At 35.9% G+C, this 27,173-nt stretch overlaps 1 protein-coding gene and 1 pseudogene across 1 annotated transcript; one reads left to right on the forward strand and one right to left on the reverse strand.

Moving 5' to 3' along the window:
• Positions 1-10,141: 10,141 nt before the first annotated feature.
• On the reverse strand, positions 10,142-11,061 carry LOC143391730 (olfactory receptor 5W2-like; annotated as a pseudogene).
• Positions 11,062-19,335: 8,274 nt separating this feature from the next.
• Positions 19,336-20,271, forward strand: LOC143390451 (olfactory receptor 5L1-like). The gene has a single exon (XM_076842837.2). The coding sequence runs from the start codon at positions 19,336-19,338 to the stop codon at positions 20,269-20,271; it is 936 nt and encodes a 311-aa protein (XP_076698952.1).
• Positions 20,272-27,173: the final 6,902 nt, after the last annotated feature.

Consider the following 27,173-nt stretch of genomic DNA (forward strand, 5'->3'; position numbering starts at 1 on the left):
AACTTATGATTCTTTATAAGAAATATTTGAGATTGAGGGTCATTTGTTAGCTATTTAAAAGTTTTCAGTATCCCTGGAAAAGACAGCTACTCATTTTTTTCTTTTCTGCAAAAAATAGTTTATTAAGGTAAAATTGACAATTAAATATTGTGTATCTTTAAGGTCTATAACTTGACAGTGTGATGTACATACAGAATGTAAAGTAATGATATACTGGAGGTAATCAATTACTTCACATATTTACCTTTTTTTTCCTTTTTTTCTCTTTTCTCTACTTTCTTTTTATGTAATGAAACCACTGTGTGCCCATTAAGCAAATTCCAAGTATATAATGCAATGCTATTTACTATATGACTAGGTTGTAGGTATACACACAGACAGAAAGAATGAGTTAGGTAATGAACCCAAACTAATTCCATTTTAAGATTGGGAGCCATCTTGTCACAAGGTCATGAAAAGTTCATTTCTATTTTACTATAAAATATTAAGATTTCTATTTGGCCTGATGTTTAAACTTGTTTGAAATTCCTGCCCATTCTCTGAACTCACCCATGCCTGGCTCTCCTTGACCAGATAGCAACTCTCTCTGAAACCTCAGCTGCATTACATAAATTCTGATGCTGGAATCTGAATTTATTCCTACCTTGAAATATTCAGCCATGTATATCACTAACTTACTGTCAGCTCTTTGTATTAGGCTTTCCAGAACCCTGTTAGCTGTAAGTTCTCAATACACCTGCCTTTGTAACTTTCTATGCTATGAAAACCTCCCTCTGCTTAGACTCAGATGCTGTCCTCTGGCTTGGCTTTGGGTGAGGCAGTTGCTGATCAGCTCTCTTGTGTACACAATATAAGCTTGCTTTGATTTGGTTTAAAATTGGAGTTGGTAGTCTTTTCTTTGTTTGGAAGGTTCAACATAGGCTCTGCTTATTATAAAAATTTAGCACTCAATTGATTTTCAAATGTTTAAAATGGGATAATATTTTATATATCTTTTGTGAGACTTTGCATGTGAAGATTAATGAAAGAGAAAATTCTTTCACATTTTCTCCTCCAAAGAGAGCAGCATTTTTCTACCCTGATATTACTGACATTTAGGATCAGACCACTCCATGCTGTGGGAATTGGTCCTATGATTTATGGGATGTTTAGCAAAATCTCTGGCTCCTACTCATCAGATGCCAGGGCACAGCAGCACATACATTTATGACAAGCAAGGAATCTCTGCAGACATTGCCACATCTCTTCTGCAGCACAAGTTCACTGGCCCCAGTGGAGTTCCATTAGTCTAGAAAGCATCTGAGAGAGTCACAGAAAGCTCAGTGCTTGTCCTGGAGGCCAATTCATGCCAATTTGATAATGAGGACACAGTTCTGAAAAAAAAAAGGGGGGGAAAGAAGTTTTATTGTGTTGCTAGCAAAGGAGAAATACAGGAGTCTGCTCTTCCAGAGACTATGATTCTGCCCATCAGGAGAAATAGGGGATTTTAAAGAAACTCTTCAAGGTTTGCTTTCCAGGTGTGCTCTGGTAGGCGGTCCCTGGGCACCCTGATTCTGTGTTATATATTCACTTCTTAGATCCTGTAGCAGATAGGTCTTTCCTGTAGAGGGTGTGATGAAAGAGAATTAATTAAGGGAAGAAAAGATAGCACTGTGTTCCTAATCTTCTTAGTGATATGTAGAGGGGGAAAGAGAAGAAAAAAAATGTCATTTTAAAAATAAGCCTCAAAGCAATGAGGGCTGTATTCAAAGGTGAAGTGGACAACAGTATCAATAGGAAGAACTCCACAGTCTCTTCAGAGGAAGCTTCAGTATTGAAATTTCCTGTGCTTAAGAAGCCTTGCAGCTACCCAGTCACTCTCATTTTAGCTGTTAGAATTTAGACACTGAAATTTGTAGATTCTCTCTCCTAAATCTACAATGCTAGTATGAGACAAAGATCATGGATTTTAGTGAAACTGAACTTTTGACATGAGATTAGACTTCATGCTTCACCAATTTCCTCTAGGTTCTTGTCTCATAAATTTTGAAGGATAATATTCATGGATAATCATGGAAGGGAGAAGTAAACAAAGCAGAATTTATTTAAGCAAGAAGAGATAAAACTCTGGCCATGCAGAAAGGAAACTGAGCAGAAAAATCCATTAGTATGTGTGACAGCTTATGAGTTTATATATGGTTCTAGCTAGAGCATAGAGCAAAATATGTATTGAACAGGCATTAGAAAGTTGAAAAATCAATTAAAAATATTCTCTGAAATGCCTGCATTTATTACAACAGATATACATTGATTCCTTTTAACCTGTCATTACAGCCATGGCCCTTGAGATTGGATCCCACGGGGTAATATAAAAAAGTGCTCTGGGATTAATTAATGAACTCACTTTTTTGAGAATGTGGGAATAAAGTTACTACTGTATTTTGGGGAAAGCTGCTTAAGCAGGTGATGATATGATTTGGGGGGTGGTCTTGGAGAAGCCTCTACTAAGCTCTAAATAAGAAAGAAGGCAGAGTCAGGAGTACTAACTCCTAGGCTGACTGGACAGAGATACATAAGCATGACCTGAGGCTAGAATCTTCAACTGGATTTTGACTAGCTAGATTAACAGTCCTTTACCTGTAATCCCAGTGACCTGGGAGTCTGAGACAAGAGAATCATAAGTTCAAGACCAACCTATGCAACTTACTTACAGCTTGCATCAGTATTGGCTGGGGATGTTATTCAGAGGTAGAACACCTCTGGTTTTACCCCCTAGTACCGCAACAAACAGACAGGAGTTACAGCTTGAAGACTATTTCATGATCTGATGCTATGAACAATATCATTTATCTGTCTTTTATCATCAGGAGGTTAGTCCTTTATGGTTGACCTAGTATGAACTTTAGCTTTTTTGTCACTATAAGAAAAAGACCTGGCAACTACAATATAGAGGAGGAAAAGTGTTTATTTTGTCTTGTGTTTTCAGAGGTCTCAGTCTAGAAAGATTTGACTCTATAGCTCTGGGCCTAAGTTGAGGCAGAACATTAGGATGGAACATTATGGCAGAAGGCTAGGCAGAAGAAAGCAGCTCAGGACCTGGCAAGTAGGAAGCAGAGAAAGCTCTCTTCTCACCAGCAACAACATACACATCCCAAAGCACACCCTCAGTGAACCATCTCCTCCAACCATAACCTACTTGCCTATATTGAATCACAGTGAATCCTTGACAGTGGATTAATCCACTGTTTGCATTACAACTCTCATAATCTAACTATTTCACCTCTGAATATACTTGCCTGTCTCACACATTAACTTTAGAGGGACTTCTCATATCAAAACCCAAACCGTATCATTATAGAAACTCTATTGAACAATATCAGATATATCTCTATATAACTGACAGATACAGATTTTACTAAAGCCTGATTTAAGAGATGAAAAAATGAAGGTCTGATTATTGTCATAAAATTAATAAGTAATCACTGCATACAAATTAAAATCATATCTGACTTCCTTCAAAATTCAAAGTCTTTCATTAAGGTCACTTTCTTCTTTATTCCTTTCTTAAAAGAAAAACAAACCAAAAAATAAAAAATAAAAAAAGAAGCAACTATCTGGATTAAGGTTGTATAGAACAAGTACTTAAGAGACACAATAATATTATTCATTTATTTTCAGCTCTGTTAGGTCATTAATGCAAGACAAATATCCTGTCAAAATTGAATCTTTTTATAAATTGCTCAATTACTATGATGTTTTGGGATAGATAACATTCAGTAAAACTTTTTTTCTTTCCACATTTTTATTGGTTCATCATAGTTGTACATAATTATGGGCTTTGTTGTTACACATTAATATATGTGTTGAGCCCCAACGCAAAGAAAAGACCACCAACTCCAATTTTAAATCAAATTAAAGCAAGCTTGTATTTGTGTTCACAAAGAGCTGATCAGCAGTTGTCTCTATCAACAGGGGCTAGAGATCTGCATCCTAGCTCTCCAGGAAAGAGGTTTTATAGCACAAAAATTTGCAAAGTGGGTGTTTTGCGAACTTACAGCTAACAGGATTTTGACAAGCATAATATAAAAGCAGAGAGTAGGTTAATGATCTATATGGCTCAACATTTCAAGTTGGGAAATAAATTCAGATCCCAACACCAGAATTTATGAGGCACCGCTGGGGTTTCAGTGATGGTTGTTATCTGGTCAGGGAAAGCCAGGCATGAATGAGTTCAAGGCACTAGCAGGCGTTCCAAGAAAGTTTAAAACATCAAAATATGGCCAGGCCAAATAGTAATCCTAGCATCTTACAGAAAACAGAAATGAGCTTTCTGTAATGTTTGACAAGATGGCTCCCAATCCTAAGAGGGAATTAGGCTGGGTTTATCTCATGGACCCAATATAATCACATAATAGCACACATAGCACTTCCCAGCACATCCCCCAGCACATTCAGTCCATTTTATAACTGAAAGTTTATATAAAATCAGGGAAGAGGACTTGAATGGTAAACCCTGTATCACCCTCCATGCTCCTTTTATGACAATAAGGTAAAATAAGTTTAATATTTTTGAGTGTAGAAAACCAGAACACTTATCATCAGGAAGTTCAATGGCATTAATACATTTTTTATTTTTGGAAAAGTGTGTGTGTGTGTGTGTGTGTGTTTGTGTGCACGCTTTCCATTTGGTACTGGGAATTGAACTCAGAGGTACTTTACTACTGTGCTGCATACCCAGTCACATATATATATATATATATATATATATATATATATATATATATATATATATATGTTTCATATTCATTTTGTTTGACGATACCAAATCTTTTGTGTGAGTTTATAGAAGCAAAGGTCTGTTCTAAGTAATTGTCAATAACTTTCAACAGGTTTACTTAAGGACCTAAAGGAGAAGTTCTATTAATTCTCAGGTGCACATGTGAGAAAGATGGAATCATCCTCAGGTATGTTCTAGTTGCTCTCCTGATTTTCTCCTCAATTCCTCCCCTGCCCCCAGGGATGCCTCATTCCCTCAGTCTACACTCTGCTCATTAAGGATCCAAACACCAACTACATAAACAGAGCTCCTCCTGAAGGCCCTGAAACCCAACCCCCATCCCCACTAATATGACAGCAAAGGTTGGACTATGTTATGAAAAATTGCTTCATCTGAATTACTTCCCAAAGGAATTGGATTTTTTAAAAGAAAACATTTCTTTTTAAATATATTTTTTCAAGGGTCAAGAGACTTAAGGTAGAATTTAAAACATCACAAACAAGTGAAAATGACACATAAAGAAAATACCTGTACATAAACAGCTTTCCTGGGGTCACTGTTGCCCTTAAATATAACTATGGGCACCCCACTCCTTCTAAGGTCCTTCTTTAAGAAGACAGCTACCAAGTCCTGTGAAGAGCCATTATCACATATTCAAATTTGACCACATATCATATTTGACCACATGATCAAGGTCAAAAGGAAAACCAGTTTCAGGGATCTCTGCTGCTCAAAGCCAGAAAATCAGTGCCTGAGAATGCTAGCATTAATAAATTAATAAATTGCAGAATTTTGTAAATATAAAGAATATTTATTTTATGAAATATTATGTGAAGGTTTTGTGCTTTATTAATTTCACAAGTGTAGCTTCAATATGCTTTGTTTACAGAAACTGCTAGAGATTTAGAAGGGATAATATAATCATAAAAATGTAACAATAAATAGTGTTTGATTTCTGGTAACCTTCCAGGACATGTGTACATAAAAGTTTTAACTGTATATGTTTAAAAGTAATGTATGTATTTTTTACAAATAGTAAAGAGAGCAAAGGGATTTTCAGAAATGCAAACGCTTCTATATTTCAAAGCTGAACCACAAAAACTCAGAACAGAACAAGCATTTCAGAGAATTGTTGTGGGCCGTAACTAAATCAGATAGGCAAATTGAAATGCAATATTGCAAATTGAAATATTGTATTCTTTTGCAACTGTTTTCTTTAGCTTTCTTATGAGATTCCTCTATACATTTGGTTATATGTAGTAATAGTTTATTTTCATTAATATGCAGCATTCTGATAAACAGAGATTTGTTTAAAAGAAGGCATAGCACTTTGAGGACATAAGTTACGTATATGTCCAGTTATAGAAGATATTGCCAAAGAGTCTTTCAATCAAAACCCAATTCTGACTCATACTTCGAGTGTGTAAGACAGAAAGATATTACATATCCACACTAATATAAGTTGATATAATTAATAATGTTAATCATTTTTATTTTAGTCTTTCTTTAGATCATTTAACTGCATTATTTTTTTAATTGAATTTACACTGACACTTTTACAACCAATTCTGTGCTGTGTCTATTAAAATAAAATGCAGAATGGCAGGCCAGTTAAAAAAGCTGTGTTTAAAAGTATCTGGTCTTTTGCAACACAAGTCCTCTAGCTCACATCACTGTCTGTGCCATTTCAGACCAAATCAATCCAGAGAAAGAACAAAGTTTTTTTATACAAAGATCAAGCCCTTCATTGTTTTATTTATTTAATACCTCCAATAATGGGAATAGAAATACTTGATAGTGGAATCATAGGTATAATAATGCAGAATATTACAATTGAAAAGAATCTCACAGATAATCTACTCTTAGTTCTTTTACACAAGGGCAGTTATGTCAAGTGAGGAAGAGTGACGTCCTGTGTATCACTGTGGTGTTCATCCCCTAGCATCCTTCTGGAGAGAGAGATGTGCCAGGAGTTTAAAGTTGCTGTCTCTGACATTAACACATTACTTCTTTCCTTGTTTATCGATCATGATTACTGCAATTTTCTAACAAATATACTTATACAGCCAATCCCCGGTAGGTTCTCTGCTTTCACTAGGTTATACAGACATCAAACCTCCATAAAAGTTTACACATCTCAGTCCATGAACCTACAAATTTATATGAATTGACACAGTGTTATGTTCAGGTATTGTCCTGTTAAGGCTGAAGAAAATAAATCAAGATAGAGAAATATTCTTGTAGTCTTAACTCCTGTAACAAAGTCATTGGCAATATCATATGCAACAACACAATTTTCCATTAGTCTTCCCTGATCTATGAGGAAGATGTGATGTGGAGGGATAGGCAGTGAAGGGACCGGTGGGGATTGAATTGGACAGGTCAGAATGGATCAAAGACCTTTGATACAGGTTTGCTTATCAGTGTAGAAACCCAAGATAGATGGATCACTAAAGGCTATCTGCCTAAATTCTTACTGAAGTCACGCATATACTAAGCAATATTTAGAGTAAGTAAGTGTTTTTTTTTTAAATATTAGTTTAACAAATTCACAGAGATGAAGACTATAATTTATGAACTGGTTTTATTATACCTTTAGACATGTATCTTTGAGCATAAGATACTCTTGTGATTAGAATTTCCTTCTGTTTATATTATGCTTACTGCATATGATTAAAGGAATAAATAAGCAGATCAAATTGATCCTTCCATGATCTAAATGTGGTATGTCATACAGAGGAAAACTAAATGTGTTTACATGTACCTTTAAATTTATTTGAATTGTCACAGTGTTTCAAGTTGAGTTTTCTCCATGCTGCTATTCATGAGAGAGATGAACAAAAACATATGGGTAAACTGGGTATATGTGGCACAGGCAGAATCCTTTAAGTCTGTGTTTGAAAAAGCAACACTCCCTCCATTCTTCCCCATGTGTTTTTTCTATAACTACACGTTGATATAACCTGTCATAGGGTCCTACTGTTGCCACTTTGGAAAGCATAGATGTCTCCTGTGCTTTATTTATATTTTGAGAGTTGTCACGCAGGATATTTTATAATGACATCTAGAAAAGGCTACAATGTTCAAAATCTTTAAACTTGAACAATTTTAATGGATAATTAAGAATTTCACAAAGTTGAACAATCCATCTAACAAATGGCCATGTTTGCATTTTCTCAACAAGATTCTCTTCGTGTTTGGACATCATAAACTTGAGCAGAGCCAGATGCAGCAGCTGAGCTGTCTTCTAAGTACTTAGAAGAATGCTCTCTACTTAATTTGCACACTTTTGTTTATTCACTAACTTAGAATACACAAATATTTTATTTGTTTTTGAAAACTATAAAATATTTATTCAAAATACGTGGCATGTCATACATCAATTCACTATAATTTTATAACAAATGAACCCTCAAATGTTACTCCATGGAGAGATCTTTATTTCCTATTGTTTTTCCATTCTGTGTCTCAGTCACAATGCTGTGAAAGAAAGAGAAGCGTAAGACATGCTATCCTTCACCAAAGAATACTCACACTCTTTCACTGAAGTTGAAGATTTAATAAACTGAGCAACAGGAAGAATAATTCCTTTAGGAGAGTAAGATTTATGAATCACAAAGGTACCCTCTTAACCACAACTGAAAAAGAGAGGAATACAAGAAAAGCTGAGTGGAAGTGACAGAGTTGAGAATTTCAGTACAAGGTTGACTTTATTGATGTCCTTCATTTACAATTTTTCTTCATTTTATTGTTAATTGACTCAAAATTGACAAATTGAAAGGGTACATTTTGACATAAAGTCTTATATAAAAATTAATAATGAAATATTGAAAACATAACTCTAGTGAAATCATTGATAGAACATTGATAGAAAATGGTCTTTCATAAAGTTAGTGTTAAACTTTATAATCAATAACATATAGAATTTCTTTTTAGTTATCAGACTCTAATCTTTGTAGTCCTAAATCTTGTCAAAAGCTCTTTACTCTCAAATGCATACACTTATCTTTATACCTAATATTGTTTTCTTGGATAACTGAAATAGAATGTGGATTTACCTTGTATTTAGTATGTACTATTGTATAGGTCATAAAATATGAAACTAAAAGGAAGCATAGCCACTTACACTTTTAAAATCTTTATATAATGGTCTGGGATCATTGGAATTTTTCTCAATAGACTGAACATGGGGAAATAAATCTTGACTCTGAGGTATAAAATATTTCTCTTACAGCATCTGAATTTTGCATTTATTATAATAGTAGGAGCCCATCCTGTGACTACTTAGAAATACCATATCTTCTTTATACTTAAAAGATTTTTACAAAAATAAAAATTGCATTATTTAAAAAGAGTAATATATACATTACATAATAACAAAAAGCAAGGTGATTATTATATACATTATATCAAATAATGTGACTATAATATGCATTATCTCAAAGACGTATGATTTCTTTATTACATAATATTCAGTCTCTTCTTCTACATGCATTATCACTGACTATTGTGATCCTACATTGAGTAGAATGTAAAAAACAGTAATAAGAAACAAGCAAAAAAAAAAAAAGGAAAAAGAACTTGAATAAAAAATTCTAGAGAAGATTGAATCGACAATTATTTAGAGAAGGCATACAAATTACCAAGTGCATGAAAAAAATATATTCAACTTTTCTTATCATTAGGGGAAAGCAAATTAAAATCACTTTGCTTGATGTTCCTTAAATGATGCACTTTATTTTATCTACAGTCATTTTCCTGCTCACTTCTAGATTTCTAATTCTCATCTCCATCTGGAATCCTTTCTTCTCCCCACCACTCCACTGTATCTCTTTCTATTCATTGCTTAGATCTGAAACTCATCATCTCCATTCCAAGGAATCATTTCTTCACAGAAGTCTGGATTTAGACATTTGCTTTTAAATAGAATAGCTAACCATTGGACTTCTTGGCATGCTACAGTTCAATGTGAATTACTTGTAAGTTAAGTTAATTACCGTTTCTAATTTCCAATACAAAATATAGCTCGTTTGCATTGAGATTATTTTGCCATGAAAATCAAGGCAAAAGGCACACACTGAAAACTCAATAACTCTCAGAATAATTATTAATGCATAAATCTATGCAAAACGAATGACACTTTAGTACACTGAAACACAGACTGAAAAGTTTTCCAAACCTAAAGAGTATAATATTTAAATTGAAGTCACATAGTGAAGTATAGGATATTTCATTATCTAGAAACTATTGGCAGGTGACAATTCAATAAAATTAATATTATGATAAGATATTAGTGATGACTTCACATGATATGTGTTTTGAAGAAAACATGATTATAAATTTCTGTATAGTATGTATTTGTAGGATGTTTCTTAAAAGAAAATTTTATTTTTCAGTTTTTTTTATGCTCTCTTTCACATCTTTGTTCCATAGGCTATAAATCAGAGGATTCAGCATGGGAGTCACAAGGGTGTAGAACAGTGAGGTCATTTTGTCTTCATCTAGAGAGTAGACAGAACTTGGTTGAAAATTCGTGAAAAGCATAGTGCCCTGGAAAATTACAACTACAGTTAAGTGGGAGGCACAGGTGGAGAAACCCTTGAGCCTCCTTTCAGCAGAGCGGATCTTTACGACTGATGAGATGATGTAGACATAAGAGACCAGGACTCCACAAATGGTACTCAGTTCAATGAATCCAAAAATGGTGAATATCACTAACTCATTGACTTGTGTGTCAGAGCAAGAGAGTAACAGAGAGGCTGGACATCACAGAAGAAGTGATTAATCTCCTTAGACCCACAGAAACATAAGTGGAATGTTAATGTCGTGTGTATCAAAGCATCTGCCAGGCCTATAAAGTAAACTCCAGCCATGAGCAGTGAACACACCTTAGTGGACATGTCTACTGCATAGTGCAAGGGGTTGCTGATGGCCTTGTACCTATCAAAGGCCTTCACTGCCAGCAGCACACACTCAGAATCTTCAAAGGTACAGTAGGTCAAGAACTGCACTGCACAACCAAGGAAAGAAATTGATTTGTTCTTGGACAATATGTCCACCAGCATCTTGGGTCCTACTGCTGTGGAATAGCAGAGGTCACAGAAAGAGAGGTGGCTGAGGAAAAAGTACATTGGAGTGTGAAGCTGGGGATCCACTCTAATTAACATGACCATTCCAAGATTTGCCAGGAGAATAATGAGATAAACAACTAGAAATGCAGGGAATAGAATCACTTTCATCTGAGGGTTATTGGTGATTCTCAAAAGAGAAAAATGACTTAATGTTGAACAATTTCCACTGTCCATTCTTCTTGGTTCTTGTAATAATATTTTATAAAAGTCAATAAGGGAATGATAAATTAGGGATTGCTTTTTATGCATACATGAAAAATGTTATTATAAGGCATAACCTAATTTATTTTCGAACATTGTGTTCCTTGCCCTCAGAAAATAGCCTACACAAATACAAGTGTCACTGATAGGAAGCATTAACATATTAAAAAAAAAAAAAACTTTAAAAGGGCTAACATAAGAACATGATTATCTTTGCTTCCAAATTTATATATAATTTCCCGAGTCTTTGACTTTAGACTTAGCACAATGACTGGTAGTTGGCATACACTGGCATTTACAATGTGTTGCTTCTATTAATATTTGAATAAAAGTAAAAGAAACTATGTACCACATTCCTTGAAGAATGATTTTGTAAAGGAGAGGACTTCTAAAATATGAGCAAGTGAAAGTTCTACAGCTCTTATTCAAATAACAAATGAAGTCAGTCAAACTCACACAGGTCTATCAGGAAAATCATCATTGGTCATTACACTGAGGGGTTTACTTACTTGAGTATGAAAGTATGAAACTAGTCACTTACACATCTGTCAAGACATGATTCCTCATTGGAAAATCAAGTCATATTTTTCTATTACTCTTAAGCATAGCCACTCAGAGACTTACCCAAGGTGAGAAAGTCTGTCTGTCCTTATCTCTGATGCCTGAATGATAAGTAGATCACATTTTATTTCCATATAGTGACTGTGGGGAGTTAAATCTCCTAAGCCACTGCCACCACTTCTTTGTTTTATTCAAACATAATTAATTAGATTAATACTACTTTCTATAACAGCTTATTACAAATACTCTTGTGTGAGTATTTTCTCCTGAGAATACCGAAACGAATTCAGCAAAGACTGAACTTTTAATTCTTTTCCCTTGTCACAAAATTACTCAGTGTCAGAAATGGACAAGGACCTTATTTAACAGTCTCCTTCATGGCTCTCATAACCATACTGGCTGTTGGTGAAACCAGACATGTACTGAAACTGAAATGCATTCCCTACTTGGTGGCTTCTGGGTCCCTTGCATTGTCCGCCTGCTTCTTCATTTCTGAGACCACCTCCTGAACTACAGTTTAGACATATGGTAGTCCACAGGCTACTTCTTTCATTAATCATTGTCCGATTCCTCCTCACATCCACACCAACTGCCCTCAATTCAATGCACGGTCTCCACTGCACACTGGTCCTTTCTCACGTTTGTATATCTCATTCCATGTGAGTGTCTCTACATTAGCAGAGTCATTAGTGCAGATATTTTCATGAGTAATGAATCAGTACATGTGTGTTTTAAAACATTTTAATGTTAGGCTCTAGATATTCAACAACCAGTAATGAGTATGTTTCAAGGTTTATTTCTGCTAACTTAGTTCACATGTACAATAAGACTCTTTTTTAAATAATGCATGATGGTATGATGTTTTCACAAAAACCACCAAGATTTATTATTTTTCCAAAATAATTTTTGCATACTATAATTTAGTATATATACTGGCAGTATATGTTTTTTTGCGCACACTAATCTATCCTGTACAGCCACCAATGAATGTTCTCCCTCTTTCAATGTGTTTAACATCCCTGTCTTTAACTTCATTTGACTACTTCATATGTACAGGCTGCATTTAAGGCAGTTCTCATTATTGTAAAATATTCCTTTACACAAATATACTATTTTTAAAAACACTGCATTCTTGGTAGGAATTGAATTGTTTTCTTTTTTACTATAACCATAAATGTTATTGTGAATATTCTTATGCATTTCTTTGGGTAGAGACATACATTTATTTATTTTTTGTATGGAAATCGGAGGTATAAATATGTGTTTATGTCTGTACAGAAAGATTGTACTTTCTCTCTCTCTCTCTCTTTTCCCACTAGACAGAAGAGTAGTGATGATGCCAAGTAGGTAGTGTGAGTTTCAGAAGGTCAAACACTTTGAAACATCGTCATATTGACTGACTTCTTACACAAATTCAGAATTTCATAGATATGTAATATTAGTGGATATACAATTTTATTGGTGCTTTTGGTGGCTGGGGTAAGCATCCTCCAAGGCCCATGTGCAAAAACTTGGTCTTCAGTCCATGGTGCTATTGGGAAGTACTGGATCCTTTAAGAGGATCCAGGTGCTATTGGGAAGTACTGGATCCTTTAAGAGCTGGGGCCTACTTCCAGTAATATAAAAAGAAAAATGTATTGGGACATTGGGACCCTAGCTCTTCTTTTTTCTTGCCTTTATGGCTTCCTAGCTGCCTTGAGGTGAGCAGATTCCTTTGATCCTCATTCCCACCACAAAATACTGCTTCTCCACAGGCCCAAAACAAAGGGGCCAAATGACTATGGAATAAAAACCCCAAACCCTGAGCTAAAGTAAAATCTTCCCCTTAATGTTAATTACCTCTGCTATGGAATTACCATAACAAAAAGTTGAGTAACCCAGCCATTTTCTGAAAATAAAGAATATCACATAATGAAATAGTTTTGCAATTATCAAGAAAAAATGAAAATTCAGTATAGAAATTTCTACTTCATGTCTTTAGCGTTTCAGAGGAATAAATAAAAATGAAGGGAAAATTGGTTTTCCGTGAGTAAATTTCTTCTCTTGGGACTTCTTAAGAAACCTTGGATTAAAGAGACACTATTTGGCACATTTCTCATTGTTGATCTCCTTTATCTCACTGCAAACCAAGTAATGGTAATTTTATTGGACTGGATTCCCAATTTCACACATTACTGTATCTTTTTTCAGTCACCTGTCCTCTCCTGATCTCAGATACTATAAAACAATTGTAGCCAGGATACTGGTAGGCTGGATTGTCAAAAACTTGTCAACCCCCTTATTTTGCTGTGCTCTGCAGTTCTTGATCTTTCTGTAAAACAATAAAGTGACTAATGTTTTTTTCAATTTTTTTTTAAACACCACATGGGATTACGTGGAATAGAATCATAATTCATAGTGACAGAATGTGGTATGTGGAAGGGACATTATGAACAATCTAGATTATCTTTCTTTTTTGTAAAAGAAGATTGAAGTAGATTATGTATTACATTATGCCATATCTTTTGAATTCTTATATTTAACAGTTATAGCATTAAAGGTGAGCAGAGAAAAAAATTATACCATTAACCCTATCAACCCAATAACCAATATTGTTCTCATTTCAACAATATTTGCCATCAGTCATTGATTGACATGAAAGAAGAATGTGCTTAAGAGAGATCAAGAGAAAAAGGGAAGAATGAGGACTGGACTAGACAGACTGTAATAGATTCATGCCTTTGGTGCTGTGTTCCACAGACTGTTAGAATCCCAAGTTTGAAAGAATTGGGCATTATTAACTTATGTAAATATATGATTTCATAACTTCATGACCGATGTAACTCTACATCATGTACAACCAGAAGAATGAGAAATTAAACTCCATCTTTGTATGATGTGTTAAATGCATTCCACTCTCATGTGTAACTAATTAAAACAAATTAAAAAGAGTAAAATGGATAAAAATGAGCCAATGTGAACCATCTGCTCAAGTTTCTGTTTTGGTTATGAATCCAATAATAATAGTCTCACATATACATTTTGAAACTCATCAATTTCAGGGAGATGAATTTTAATATCAAACCAGTTTATGATACTTTTGGTCATCCTTTCATAAGTCTTTAATTTCTCTTATTTCAAACCCACTGTATCTAACGATAGGGGCCGATATGAAGCTTGAATTGGCCTCTAAATATGACAATTAAAGTGAATATCTGAGAAAGAGATGGGTTAGTTGGGTAGAAAATTTTTACCATCAGGTTACTGGCAAGCCACATTCATCCCTTTTGCCTAAATTTCAGAATATTTCAAACAATGTTTTCACCCTTTTATTGTTCAACTTGAGCTGGTATAACAAAATACCATAGAACTGTTGTCATATAAACAACAAAAATTTATTTTTTAGAGTTCTAGAGGATTGAAGTCTAATATTTAGGCACTGTGAGATTCAGTGTCTGGGGACAGCCCCTTTCTGTTCTAGACAACTATTTTCAGTGTCTTCTCAAGGCGGAAGTTTCCAGGGAGATCTTCAGGCCTGTTTGATGAAGGCACTACTCCCATTGTGGAGTACCCTGCACTCAAGAATTTATCAGCCCCAGAGGGTGATAGTACCATCATTTGGGGATTTAGGGTCACAATGCATAGGTGAAAGAAAAACAAATTTTAATAACCATGTACAGAATGCACTATTTCAAAACATCAGGAGATCATTCACAAATTGTTATAGAGGTGGAAACACATAGGCTTTTTAAATAAAGCAAGAATTATTCATAGATATTTTCCCTCATGATATCTTCTCCTGACTTGTGACTGTACTCACCATTCAGGCAGGCAGACTCTCATTAGTAAGATGTTGCACAATTTTGCAGTGTCTAACAATTCTACTGATGATTGCTATTGAATGAGTAAGGTTTCTTGCATGGTGGTTGTTGCAGGTTGTGACCTGTCTTCTGTCTGAGCTTTTGTCTTCCATTACAACCACTGTTGAGATGAAAAGTTTGGTTCATAAGACAGAGAATCTTCCCAGTCCACACTTTCTTGCTTCTAAGAATACCATTTCTTTCCATCTCACTCAGGTCACTAGACACTTGCTTTCACTTGTTACTTCTATCATTTTCCCTCCTAGCCTGACAAATCCACAGGTTAACATCTCCAAACCAGAATTCTGATTCTTCTACATCTGTTCTGTCAACTTGGAGGCCAGAAGGAATGTGGAACAATGTACATCTGTTTGTAGCTGTAATTTCTCCTCCATCCATTTTGTTCTTGCCTCTGTATTTAGTTTTGCATCAGTAACGAAATGTACACACTTCAACAATGGCCATTCAATAATGGCAGTAAATTACAGCCCTTCCTTACCACATTAGTTTAGACAAATTTCTGTCAACAATGACAGAGTATCATCCCTGATGCTCTCCAAACATAGAGTGTCCCTGTACTACTATGGCAGGCCTCCAGGATCGGTCATTTAGTTCTCCCCCTCCACATACACATAAGTGGATGCTCAGGATTTCCCCTATGGAAGGTTCCTTCTCTTTCATCAGTTTTTTTAAGCTCCTTGCTAGCTCATTGATTATTTCATAAAAATGAAATCTGGTGTGTAAGAACTAGCCATAAATGGTGGAAGGTGCAGAAAGATTGATGAAAGAGGCAGTTAAACATAAAATTGCAGAGTCCAATCCAATTCATTAGGTGCTTAAAGACAGAGCATGTCTTGGGTGGCAGAAGTCACTCTCCATGGTAGGACAAAAAAGGTTCATATGCTAAACTAGACAAATGTGATCTACTGCCAATCAGAGTATAGCTAGGATTCCTCAAAAAAAATTACTATTAATATATTAAACATAAGTTAAGGAAAATTCAAGACTTCAGTGATTATCACCGAATGTTCTGCTGAATATCTCAATCATTTTCTACTGTTTAAAATGCATGCCAGTGTTACCTGATGAATACGTCAGCAATTTTGAGCAAGATGCCTATACTCATGTCAAGCTGATACATACAACTGAGAGAATCACCATGTCAACTAAGTAGAGGCCCAGCTCAATCCTGATAGGTAACACTGAGAAAAAGAAGGAATAAATCACCAGAGTAAAGACCACACCTGAAGGCAGTGCAGTAAGTAACACCAAGGAATCAAAATAACTATAATTAGAAATAATGGGGTTTTCCTTCAAGATAAGGAGGTCAGGGCAGAGGAAATATATGTAGGAATGGGGCTAATTTTTTTTTCTGAAATTAATCAAAAACAAAAAGAAATAAAAAAACAAAAGTCTCCAAGATGAACAATAACAGGTCAGAGACAAGCAGAAATAACACACACACACACACACACACACACACATTCTCATCCAGAAAAAGCTTTAAAAAGTAAAATAGAAATTATTGAAAGGAAGAATCATGACACAGATAGTAGGGCTTGTCGTTCTTAAAGCCATTGATGTTTTACATGGGACAATTTTTTGGGGGGGCCACTACTTCCTGTAAATTGAATTAGAGGATGCTGAGCTGCACCCCTAGCTTCTGAACACTAGATGCCAGTAGTAGGAAATGTGAGAAGTGGAAAAAGGTCAAAAATTATTAGATGAGTTTATGGTATATACAAAGAAGATGTAAGAATTAACCCCGATATAACAATATTTCAGGTTATCCCCCCTTTTATTTTGGCCTTCAGAATTTTAGTCAAGATGATAATTTACCCTACTCTTAGTTGATATAAACTTTCCTTTTTTAAAATGTGAAAAATAAAATAGGTGCTTGAGTAGAAAAACAAACTGTGTTTGTTTTGTGTGCAATTTTCGGCAGATCAACTTTAGAAATATACTGTACAGGAGTTGAAAATATCTCAATATATTTATCTGAAACAGCTTTTGCATCACACACACCTTGAAAACCCAAATGGACATCCAGCGATACATAACGACAAGTAGAACAGGTGCCTCGCTTATCCTTATCAAGTGTGAAGGGCAGCACACCTAGCAGCATTCACCTGGATGCCTTCCAGCATTGGACAGCCACTAGGAAGAATGAAGTCTCTACACCAGCTCTGGTCCTGTGCTTTCTTCATGTTCAGCTATGAAGTGCCAAACCAGACACCAGAATGGTAATACTTGTATCTCATGACTTAGAATAGCTTCAGACACATAGTGTGATTGTTAATTAGAATTTTCTTATTAGTAGGTTCATTATCTTTCTACTATTTGAAGGAAATTTGGTGTGGCTTAAGGCACTCCACCAACTGGAAACCATGGGATTTGTATAATATTATAAGAAAGTGAATGTTTATAAGAAATATACCTGTTCCTTCAGAATGGAAGCATAAACTCTAATCATATATTTGATATGCAGTTATACAATTCCACAAAGAACTATGGATTCTGAAAGGAAGCATGTTTGATATTAAACAGTTATATCTTCAATTAAAGTAGTTTAATGAAATACTCAGCCAATTCCACAGAGATTAATTATATTTCATAGCTTACATCACATGACTTTTGTGCCATTTGTATTTTGTTAAACCATAGATATTAATAACAATTTTACTCAAGAGACCCATTTCCCAGGGGGTTACATATAGTATAAATCTCTAACCTTATACTATTCACTTACCATCCTCAGTATCAAGGAAGAAAAGCTGGTACTTCAAGTGTGATAGCCAAAACTAGATTCTGGTTATTTGAAGAAGGAAAATAGAATATTTTCTGATAAAAGATAATTTAAATATGTTAACCGCATCTCTCTTATATTTATAGACTGTTTATGTGAACTGTTTCTCTGTGAAGTTAATTTATACAATGTGTTTACCTTATAGTTTTGAGAGGCAGTTGATGGGAATGATTTTCTGTGTAACATCAAGCATCGAATGTATGAAAGATAGAGTAGTGAATGGTAGAATTTGTCTTATATCTGTCTGTGTCTCTCTCTCTGTCTCTCCTTTTAATAGACCTGAACGATTTCTAAAAATAATAGTACTTTTAAACAAAACAATATCTTATCTTTTCTTATTTTCTGGATTAAGACTTCAGATGCATATTGCCTAGTTATTTCCAGGTAAGTTTACACAGGTATTCATCTTTATGAGTAATCAGAAATATTGAACCTTAATTAATGAAATAACTGTCAATTTTGTAAGTAAAGTTCCTATGATTTTCAGGGTTCCTTTTATTGTTTATTCATTCTACATATTTCTGTACTTAAATGATCTATCTTCCTGTAATCCCTCAAATCTGTCATGTTTTTATATAGTAGCTGTAAATCACCTCACTTAAAAAAGGAATGTTATGACAAATCAAATCAAAAAATAGTGTATATTACACAAGGTCATGTTGTCTGTGAATCTCTTAGATGCAACTAACCAAGTATTACAGGGAACAGGGTTTAATTTCTATGTAGTTGTAAGATGAAAGTCCATGGAATGACATAACTTAGTAGATCACCTGAACCTACTTTGGTAGAAAAAAGGTGGAAATAAATATCAAGTGCTCATGATGAATAAATTAATTTAAATCAGTAATACTCACTAAGATGCTTAACTTTTAAATTGCTTGGTAGTTATGTTTTGTTATCTTCATAAATATTCTGAGATCAATGATATATACACACACACTAAATTTTTCTGATGCTAATATAGACTTTTTTTTCCTTTTTATTCTCTTTCCAGAAAAAAAATACAAAACGTAATATCTTCCCAACCTGACTCAGGGAGTAATGGTGGGGAAGAACTGCACCCCCATGACAGAATTCATTCTCCTTGGATTATCAGATGTCCCGGAGCTGAGAGTCCTTCTCCCGCTGATGTTCCTTCTCATCTATGGAGTCACCGTGTTGGCCAACCTGGGCATGATTGCTCTGATTCAGCTGAGCTCCCGACTTGACACGCCCATGTACTTTTTCCTCAGTCACTTGTCCTTTGTAGATTTTTGCTATTCCACAACAATCGTGCCAAAGATGTTGGCCAGCATCTTCAGCAAGGACAAAGCCATCTCTTTCCTAGGGTGCTTCGTGCAACTCTACTTCTTTTGTACATGTGTGGTCACTGAGGTCTTCCTCTTGGCAGTTATGGCTTATGACCGCTTTTTGGCCATCTGCAACCCTCTCCTTTACATGGTTACCATGTCTCAGAAGCTTCGTATGGGCCTTGTTTCCAGTTGCTACCTCTGTGGAATGGTATGTTCTCTGATTCACTTGTGTTTAGCTCTTGAAATCCCATCCTATACATCAAATGTGGTTGATCATTTCTTTTGTGATCTACCACCTATCCTTTCTCTTGCTTGCTCTGATGTGTCTGTTAATGAACTCATGGTATTAATTGTGCCCACTGTGAATGAGGTCATTACTATCACCATCATCCTCACCTCCTACCTGTTCGTTCTCATCACCATCCTGAAGATGCGCTCTGCAGAGGGGAGGCACAAAGCCTTTTCCACCTGTGCCTCCCACCTCACAGTCTTAGTTGTCTTTCATGGAACAATTCTGTTCATTTATTGCCAGCCCAGTCTAGGCCACAGTCGGGATGCTGACAAAGTGGCCACAGTGTTCTACACTGTGGTGATCCCCATGCTGAATCCCCTGATCTACAGCCTGAGGAACAAGGATGTGAAAGAAGCTCTCAGAAAGGTAATAGGATCTGGGCTGGGGTTATAGCTCAGTGGCGGAGTGCTTGCCGAGCATGTGTGAGGCACTGGGTTTGATTCTCAGTACAACACATAAGTAAGTAAAATTGAAGTCCTATCAACAACTAAAAATAATATGTTTTTTAAAGGTGATGGGATTCAATTACTTTTGAAGAATCATTTTCTTATATAGATTTCAGTTTGGAATAAGGAAACCTCAAGAGGAGTTATGTGTAAATGAATGTGGGGAAATGTCAAACAGGGAAATATTTTAGGCACCAGGGGATTATGTGTGCTTTCAGGTGGACCACTTACCTGTATGTTAAGTTATGTGCTATACTATTTAATTATTGTTTACCTGAATCTTCTACCTTCACTTTTCTTCTTCAATCTTCAATTGGTTTAATTGGGTTTGTAAGATACTATAATTATTCCCAATTTTAGGATCTGAGATAGGTACAATGTTTTTCCAACAAAGTGCATATAGAAATGTTTTTTCATCATCCTTGATGCATATAAACATTTTCACTAAATTTACTTCACTTTTACTAGAGGGAAAAATACATTTATTTAATCATCTATGCTTTTTTTCATAATATGCTATTAGTTTCCACTGTGCTGTTATGTATTTCTGGATAATATTTTCAGTAATTTTCATTTTATTACTTTTTCTATGGAGAGATTATAATTTTGGAACCTTTGTAAACTTTCTCATCTGCAAACTAGACATGAGATTCTCTACATTTATGACAAAATATTCATGAAAATTAAATATTGTCTTAAATTCTTACCATTATACATAACATTAATAAACTAGTATATTATTATCGTATTTTATTGCTTCATTTTTACTTTCATGTTTAAATTTTATAATTATCCCTGATTAAACAATTTAGTTATGTGTTTGATGCCCTACTTTCTTAAGATTTCCACATCCATGTTAATGTTTTTATTATTTATATCTGCAGGAAATGATGCCTTTCATTCATTACCTTTTCTAAATATAAACACTATCTTAAGCCCATTGTGTTAATTTCCTATGGATTCTGAAAATAATGACCACAAACTTGATGGTTTAAAACTGTGGATTTTTATTTGATAACAATTCTGGAAGTCAGAAATCTGAAATTTGTATTCTGTGCCAAAATCAAAGTGTATCAGGAAGTTCTAGAAGAGAATCTACACCTTGCTCTTTCAGCTTCTGGTGGCAGCAGACATTCCATGAGAGTTCATTCAGCCATGCAAACACCTTCAAACCTCTCTCAGCTCCATCATCATTGTATCTTCTCCCGTGTGTGTGTGTGTGTGTGTGTGTGTGTGTGTGTGTGTTGCTTCTCTCTTAACCGCAAGATTAAGATTGAATGAGATTGCATTTACCATGAAAGTAATCCAGCATAGACTCCCTGGTAACAGAGATGGGAACATTTGAAAAAATGTTGTTGAATATGAAAACCAGGTCCAGTGAGCATGAATATATAGACAAAGCTCTAATCTAGGAAAGAAAGAAAAAAAAAGAGAGAGAGAGATAAGGGGCTTCACTTTCAGATGAACAGGATAGCCCTTATTGAGAGAGTCATCAACATTGCCCACAAACCAAAAGATGGACTAGCCTTTTATTGAGTTGCTGGGTCAGGAAGAGTCTAGTAGTTTTATGATAATTCCTTTAAGGAATTCTTTCCTGTGGAAGAGACTCCTGGATATCTTAGCATGGTCCTACTCTATCTGAGGTTTATGGTTGTTTTCATTATGAACAGGGGGATAAGAAAAGAAAACTTCCACATAGTGTGAGTGGGGAAGTAGAAAAGATGGTTAAAACAGGTTATAAATGAAGGCCCAAGAGTTTGTCTGCCATTTTACCCCCTGATCAGTCCCAGTCTCATTCCTGTCAGGATCCTTCATCTAATCACTTCTGCAAATAACCTTTCTCCAAACAAGTTAGCATCAGCTGCACAACCAGCACGCTGGCTTCATACAAGAGGTTCGTAGCATAGAAGTTAACCAGTGAGATCAAAATAAACACACAAGACTCAATTACCGTTTTCTTTGACCAGGTCTGAGACGGCCCTCCCTCTGGCTCCCGCCTGGAACCACCCGGTGGGTGGGGCAGCAAGGCTTACTCTGGACTAGCAGGAGAGAGAGGCAGGGCACGCCAGGGAGTGGCCTTTTATTGGGGAACAAGAAATTCAGGGGAAAATTCCATCCAATGAAGGTCGAGGGGGACAGCATTCCAAGGTCAGGGTCAGTGTTGGTCTCAGGGTCAATGGTCAGTCACACCCCCACACGGACAGGTTCTCGCACCTGGAGAGGGTGGGGATTAGTTCCGCCACAGTTTGGCCAGAACACCTCACACCCAATCAGGGAGGTGCCCAATCACTTGCGAGAATGGCTTCCCACAGTAGCAATTATAGGTTCCAGGATTATATAACCTAATACCTCTGACAGTTGTCTTCAAGGTTAACATGTACATCTTTTAAAGGCTAAGTCATAATTTACTTTTCTTGTTTCTACACTAATACTTCATTTGTTTTCTTATTCTCTTAAGATTGCATTTCTACTTCTTTTTGTCTCTATTTTCATGAGTTACACATTTAAATGGAACATAGATCTTTGTTACTTTAATGAATTGAGAGGATCATTTGACATATAAGATCAAACACCTGTGATGATGTTCTGATTCCTAGTGAATGATTTTGAGCAAGATGCTTAAACTCAACCTAACTTCTCTCACATATAACCTGCAAATAAGCTGGTAGCTTCAGACTGCTATTTTGGATTTCAATACTACAATAATAACAATGATAACGATTACAATGATAAGAATAATAATAGCAACCACAACATTGACAACAATAATGCCTGCAAAGAACTCACCCCCAAAGTGCACTCTGATTCTTAACAAAAAAAAAAAAAATTGAGTTTGAGGGTTATTTATTATCTATTTAAAAAATTTTAGTATCCCTGGAAAAGACAGCTACATTTTGCTGTTTTTTTTTTTTTTGGTTTGTTTTCTCTTTTCTGAAAAAAATTATTTATCGAGGTAAAATTGACAATTAAAGATTCTTTAAGGCATATAACTTGATAATGTGATGTATACACAGAAAACAAAGCAATCACCATAGTGGAGATAATTCATAATTCTTTACCTCACAGTTACCAATATTTTTCTTTTCCTTTTTTATTTTTCTTTTTCTCTTCTTTCTTTTTCTATGGTGAAAAGAGTACATGCACATTAAACAAATTCCAAATATACAATGCAATAGTATTTACTATATGATTGTGTCATATATAAATACACACTGATTGAAAGAATGACTTAGGTTCTGCTTGTGATGGACAGTTAGCACTCAGTGGATTTTCAAATGTTTAAACTGGAATGAGATTTTATTTATCTCTTGTGAGACTTTGAATGTGAAGACTAATGAAAGAGAAATTTCTTTCACAAAATTTTCTTTTTCAAAGAGAATAGTGATTCTCTATATCGATACTACTGACATTTTGGACCAGATCATTTCATGCTGTGGGAATTGTCCTATGTTTGATGGGACGATTAGCAGAATCCCTGACCCCTACTTATCACATGCAAGGACTTAGCAGCACACACATTTATGACAAGCAAGGAATCTTTGCAGACATTGCCACATTTCCTACCACATTTCCTACAGTTCCCTTGCCCCAGTGGAGTGCCACTGGTCTAGAGAGTATATGAGTGTGTTACCAAAAGCTCAGTGCTTGTCCCAAATGCCAATTCATGCCAACTCAATAATGAAGACATGATTTTGAGAAAAAGAGAAAAGAAGTTTTATTGCTTTGCTAACAAAGGAAAAACACAGGGGACTCCCATACCAGAGGCTGAGATTCTGCCCATCAGGAGAAATAGGGGGATTTTAAAGAAAAAATTTTCAAGGTTTGCATTCCAGGTGTGCTCTGGTAGTCATCCTTGGCACCCAGATGGTGTGTTAGATATTCATTTCTTAGATACTGTTGTGGTGTGAACTGATCAATATAATCAATAAGTCATAGACATAGGTTAAGGATTATAGGAATTGGGCTGGGATTGTGGCTCAGCAGTAGAGCGCTCGCTTAGCACAGGCGGGACCCAGGTTCGATTTTCAGCACCACACAAAAATAAAGGCATTGTGTTGTGTCCATCTACAAAAAAAAATTTGTATTCTCTCTCTCTCACTCTCTTTCTCTCTCTCTCTCTCTCTCTCTCTCTCTCTCTCTCTCTCTCTCTCCTTTTTAAAAAAAATCAAACCTATAAAAAATTGAAGGAATAAGATAAGATAGAATAGGATAATAAAAATAAGTACTATGAGATGAATAATGTTAAACTTTCCTAATAATAAGTTAGAAATAAGCATAGAGCATAAGTTCATCAGGAGTAAGCATAAGTAATAGCAGGATAAGCATGTAACTGTAAGACATAGGATCTAAGCTACAGGAAATAAGATATAGCACAGTGTAAGGTGATAAGTATAAGTCAGTAGGCCGGTACAGTTATAAATACAGGCTGGTAGGTTAATATAGATATAGACAAGGTTAAATCAATGTAGTTGTGAACAATTGTAGTAGCTTGATCATGTAGACATAAGGTTTATAGATATCAGTAGTGAAATGATGAGTAATTGAGACAACTGAAGCATCAACTAAGTTGCCAGTACTGGGATAGCAGGAATGGAGTCACTGTGGGTATATGAAAAAAAGTGTGGCCATAGGGACTCCGTCTTAGCTGTTCTAGACTGCATCTTAGTTTTTCTGTTACTGCTTCTGTGAAGAGAGAACTGCATGACCCACTTCTGAGAAACAGAAACGAAAGCTGTCTTCTTAAAAAAAATGTTTTACTATACTTTGTACCCAACAGAATGTACCCAACTCAGGATATAGTGGTGGTCATGGTGAGCTACATCCTGGGTTTGAGTACATTTATGGGTCTACATGACTTTAAAATAGATTATCGCCCCTGCTCAGCTGAAACTCAAGATATAGTGGTCTAACACTTGTTCAGAATGGAAATGCGATAAAGCTAACTGCCTTTTTTTTTTTTTTTTAGCTTTTGTAGCTTACTTGTTTGCATGATGCTGAAAAAAGTCCCTGATTTGTATTTTTTTTTTTTTTTTCATCCTTAAATTCCCAAGGCACAGGCCAGGAAACTGCTGTTCTCCCACAGAGCACCAGTCTCTATGTGTGAGAGACAGTCCCTGGCCAGGTAAATAAAGCTCTCTCTTGTTTGAATTCAGACTTAGAATGTTTTCTGAGGTGGCTCCCCATAATAATCCTCTAGCAGATAGATGCTTCCTGTAGTGGGTGTGTTGAAGAACAATTAAATAAGGGAAGAAATGTCTCTTGGGCAGTAGTCAGTCCCCAGTGCTAGCAAAACAATAAACCTTATTCCTTTTTCTCAGCAAAGTCCTCAGTATCAAATTGGCATCAGAGACAAGAAATGAGTTTTTAGTAACAATAGTGCTCACGTTTCCCAAAGTATTCAAAGTCAAATTGGTAGAATAAAAAGTTTTAATCCAAGCCAGATTTGAAGGAAAACAGAAAAAACTTCATGTTAGGGTAGCTGGCACAAACACCCACAAGAGACATATTGCTGAGTTGAGCAATGGTTTATTGTCAGAGAATAACCCATCTGGTCCTGTGATTATTACTTCAGGTCTTTGTTGTTGTTTTAGTAGTTAGGGACTCTTGAGGGGAAGAGTGACAGGAAGGTCAAGCCTGGGTGGCAGGTGCTGATTTACAAAATGGATTACTTTAGTCTAAGGACTTAACACTTCATTGTTTCAAAAGCTCTATCTTTGAAATCCTTGAAATTGAACAGAATTTTTAAAGACAAGGCAGAGAAATAAAGCAAAAAGCCAGATGACACACAAATGTTAGCAGTCTGAGGCAATCCTGCTGATACTGATGCTGCAAATCTGATTGTGGTCCCATTTCCCAGGTGCCAAAGAATGCACACTTGAGAAACTCTGAGGTCAGTACGGAAAAGAAATTTTATTAAATGGATAGAGCAAGGACAGGTTTCTCCAAGAGGAGGACAAGGATCCAGAGCTCCTATCTGTGGGAAGAGGGTGCTATCCCCTTTTTTCCTTTCTTCTCATGCTGCCTCCTTCTGTTATATTGTTTATGTTGCCAAAAGGTAGAAAAGAAGCCTTCCAGGGGAGCCTTTTCTGGTATGCCCAAACAGGCAGGAAAGGAAATGCACAGGAAGTACTTCATTAACATCTTCTTAGGCAGGACAGTTCCCTGTAGGTAAGTAACTTTGACAATAGATTGACAGGGAGGGGGAAGTGAAGTGACCTGAAGGCATTTGCATTTTATTTCTTTTTTTTTTTCTTTTCCCAAACCAGCCTCCATCTTCCTGATCTGATCTGATCACTATCTACCTAGATGTCCATTCTTTGTACTTACTTCACTGTTGTTAGTCAAAGATCAAGAGATGGACCTTGGTCAGACTTTTTAAAACTTCCCTGGGAAATCAAATAACACTGAAAAGAGCATGGTCTTTCCTCTCTCCTAGAGGACTCACTCTTCCTCTTGAGAGCATCCCTTTGATATGAGTCCGGGACCCCCAAAAGACCACCAGAGACTAAGATCAATGTAAGCATCAAAGAGGTGTTTATTGCGAGCTAGCTAGGTCCTCTGAGCACACAGCAACTGGTGAAGCTGAGAGGCCCAGAGCCCAGGGTTTGCAGTAGTTTTGGGGAAGGCAGGGACTTTACATACATCATAGCATCTCTTAGCAAATCATCACACACCACAGGAAAATCATAAAACACCTCTTAACGTTGATTAGCACATTCACTGCCGGGAACAAGAGGGGGATTCCTTTGAACTGATTGGTTTAAGCCACAAGGGGAGTATGTGCTGAACTACATGGTTTCCCAACAAGTTATCTGCCGCAGTCTCTGGCTGGGCACAAGATCACGAGCC

Source organism: Callospermophilus lateralis, chromosome 2, assembly GCF_048772815.1.
Source record: "Callospermophilus lateralis isolate mCalLat2 chromosome 2, mCalLat2.hap1, whole genome shotgun sequence".
Lineage (NCBI taxonomy): Eukaryota > Metazoa > Chordata > Mammalia > Rodentia > Sciuridae > Callospermophilus > Callospermophilus lateralis.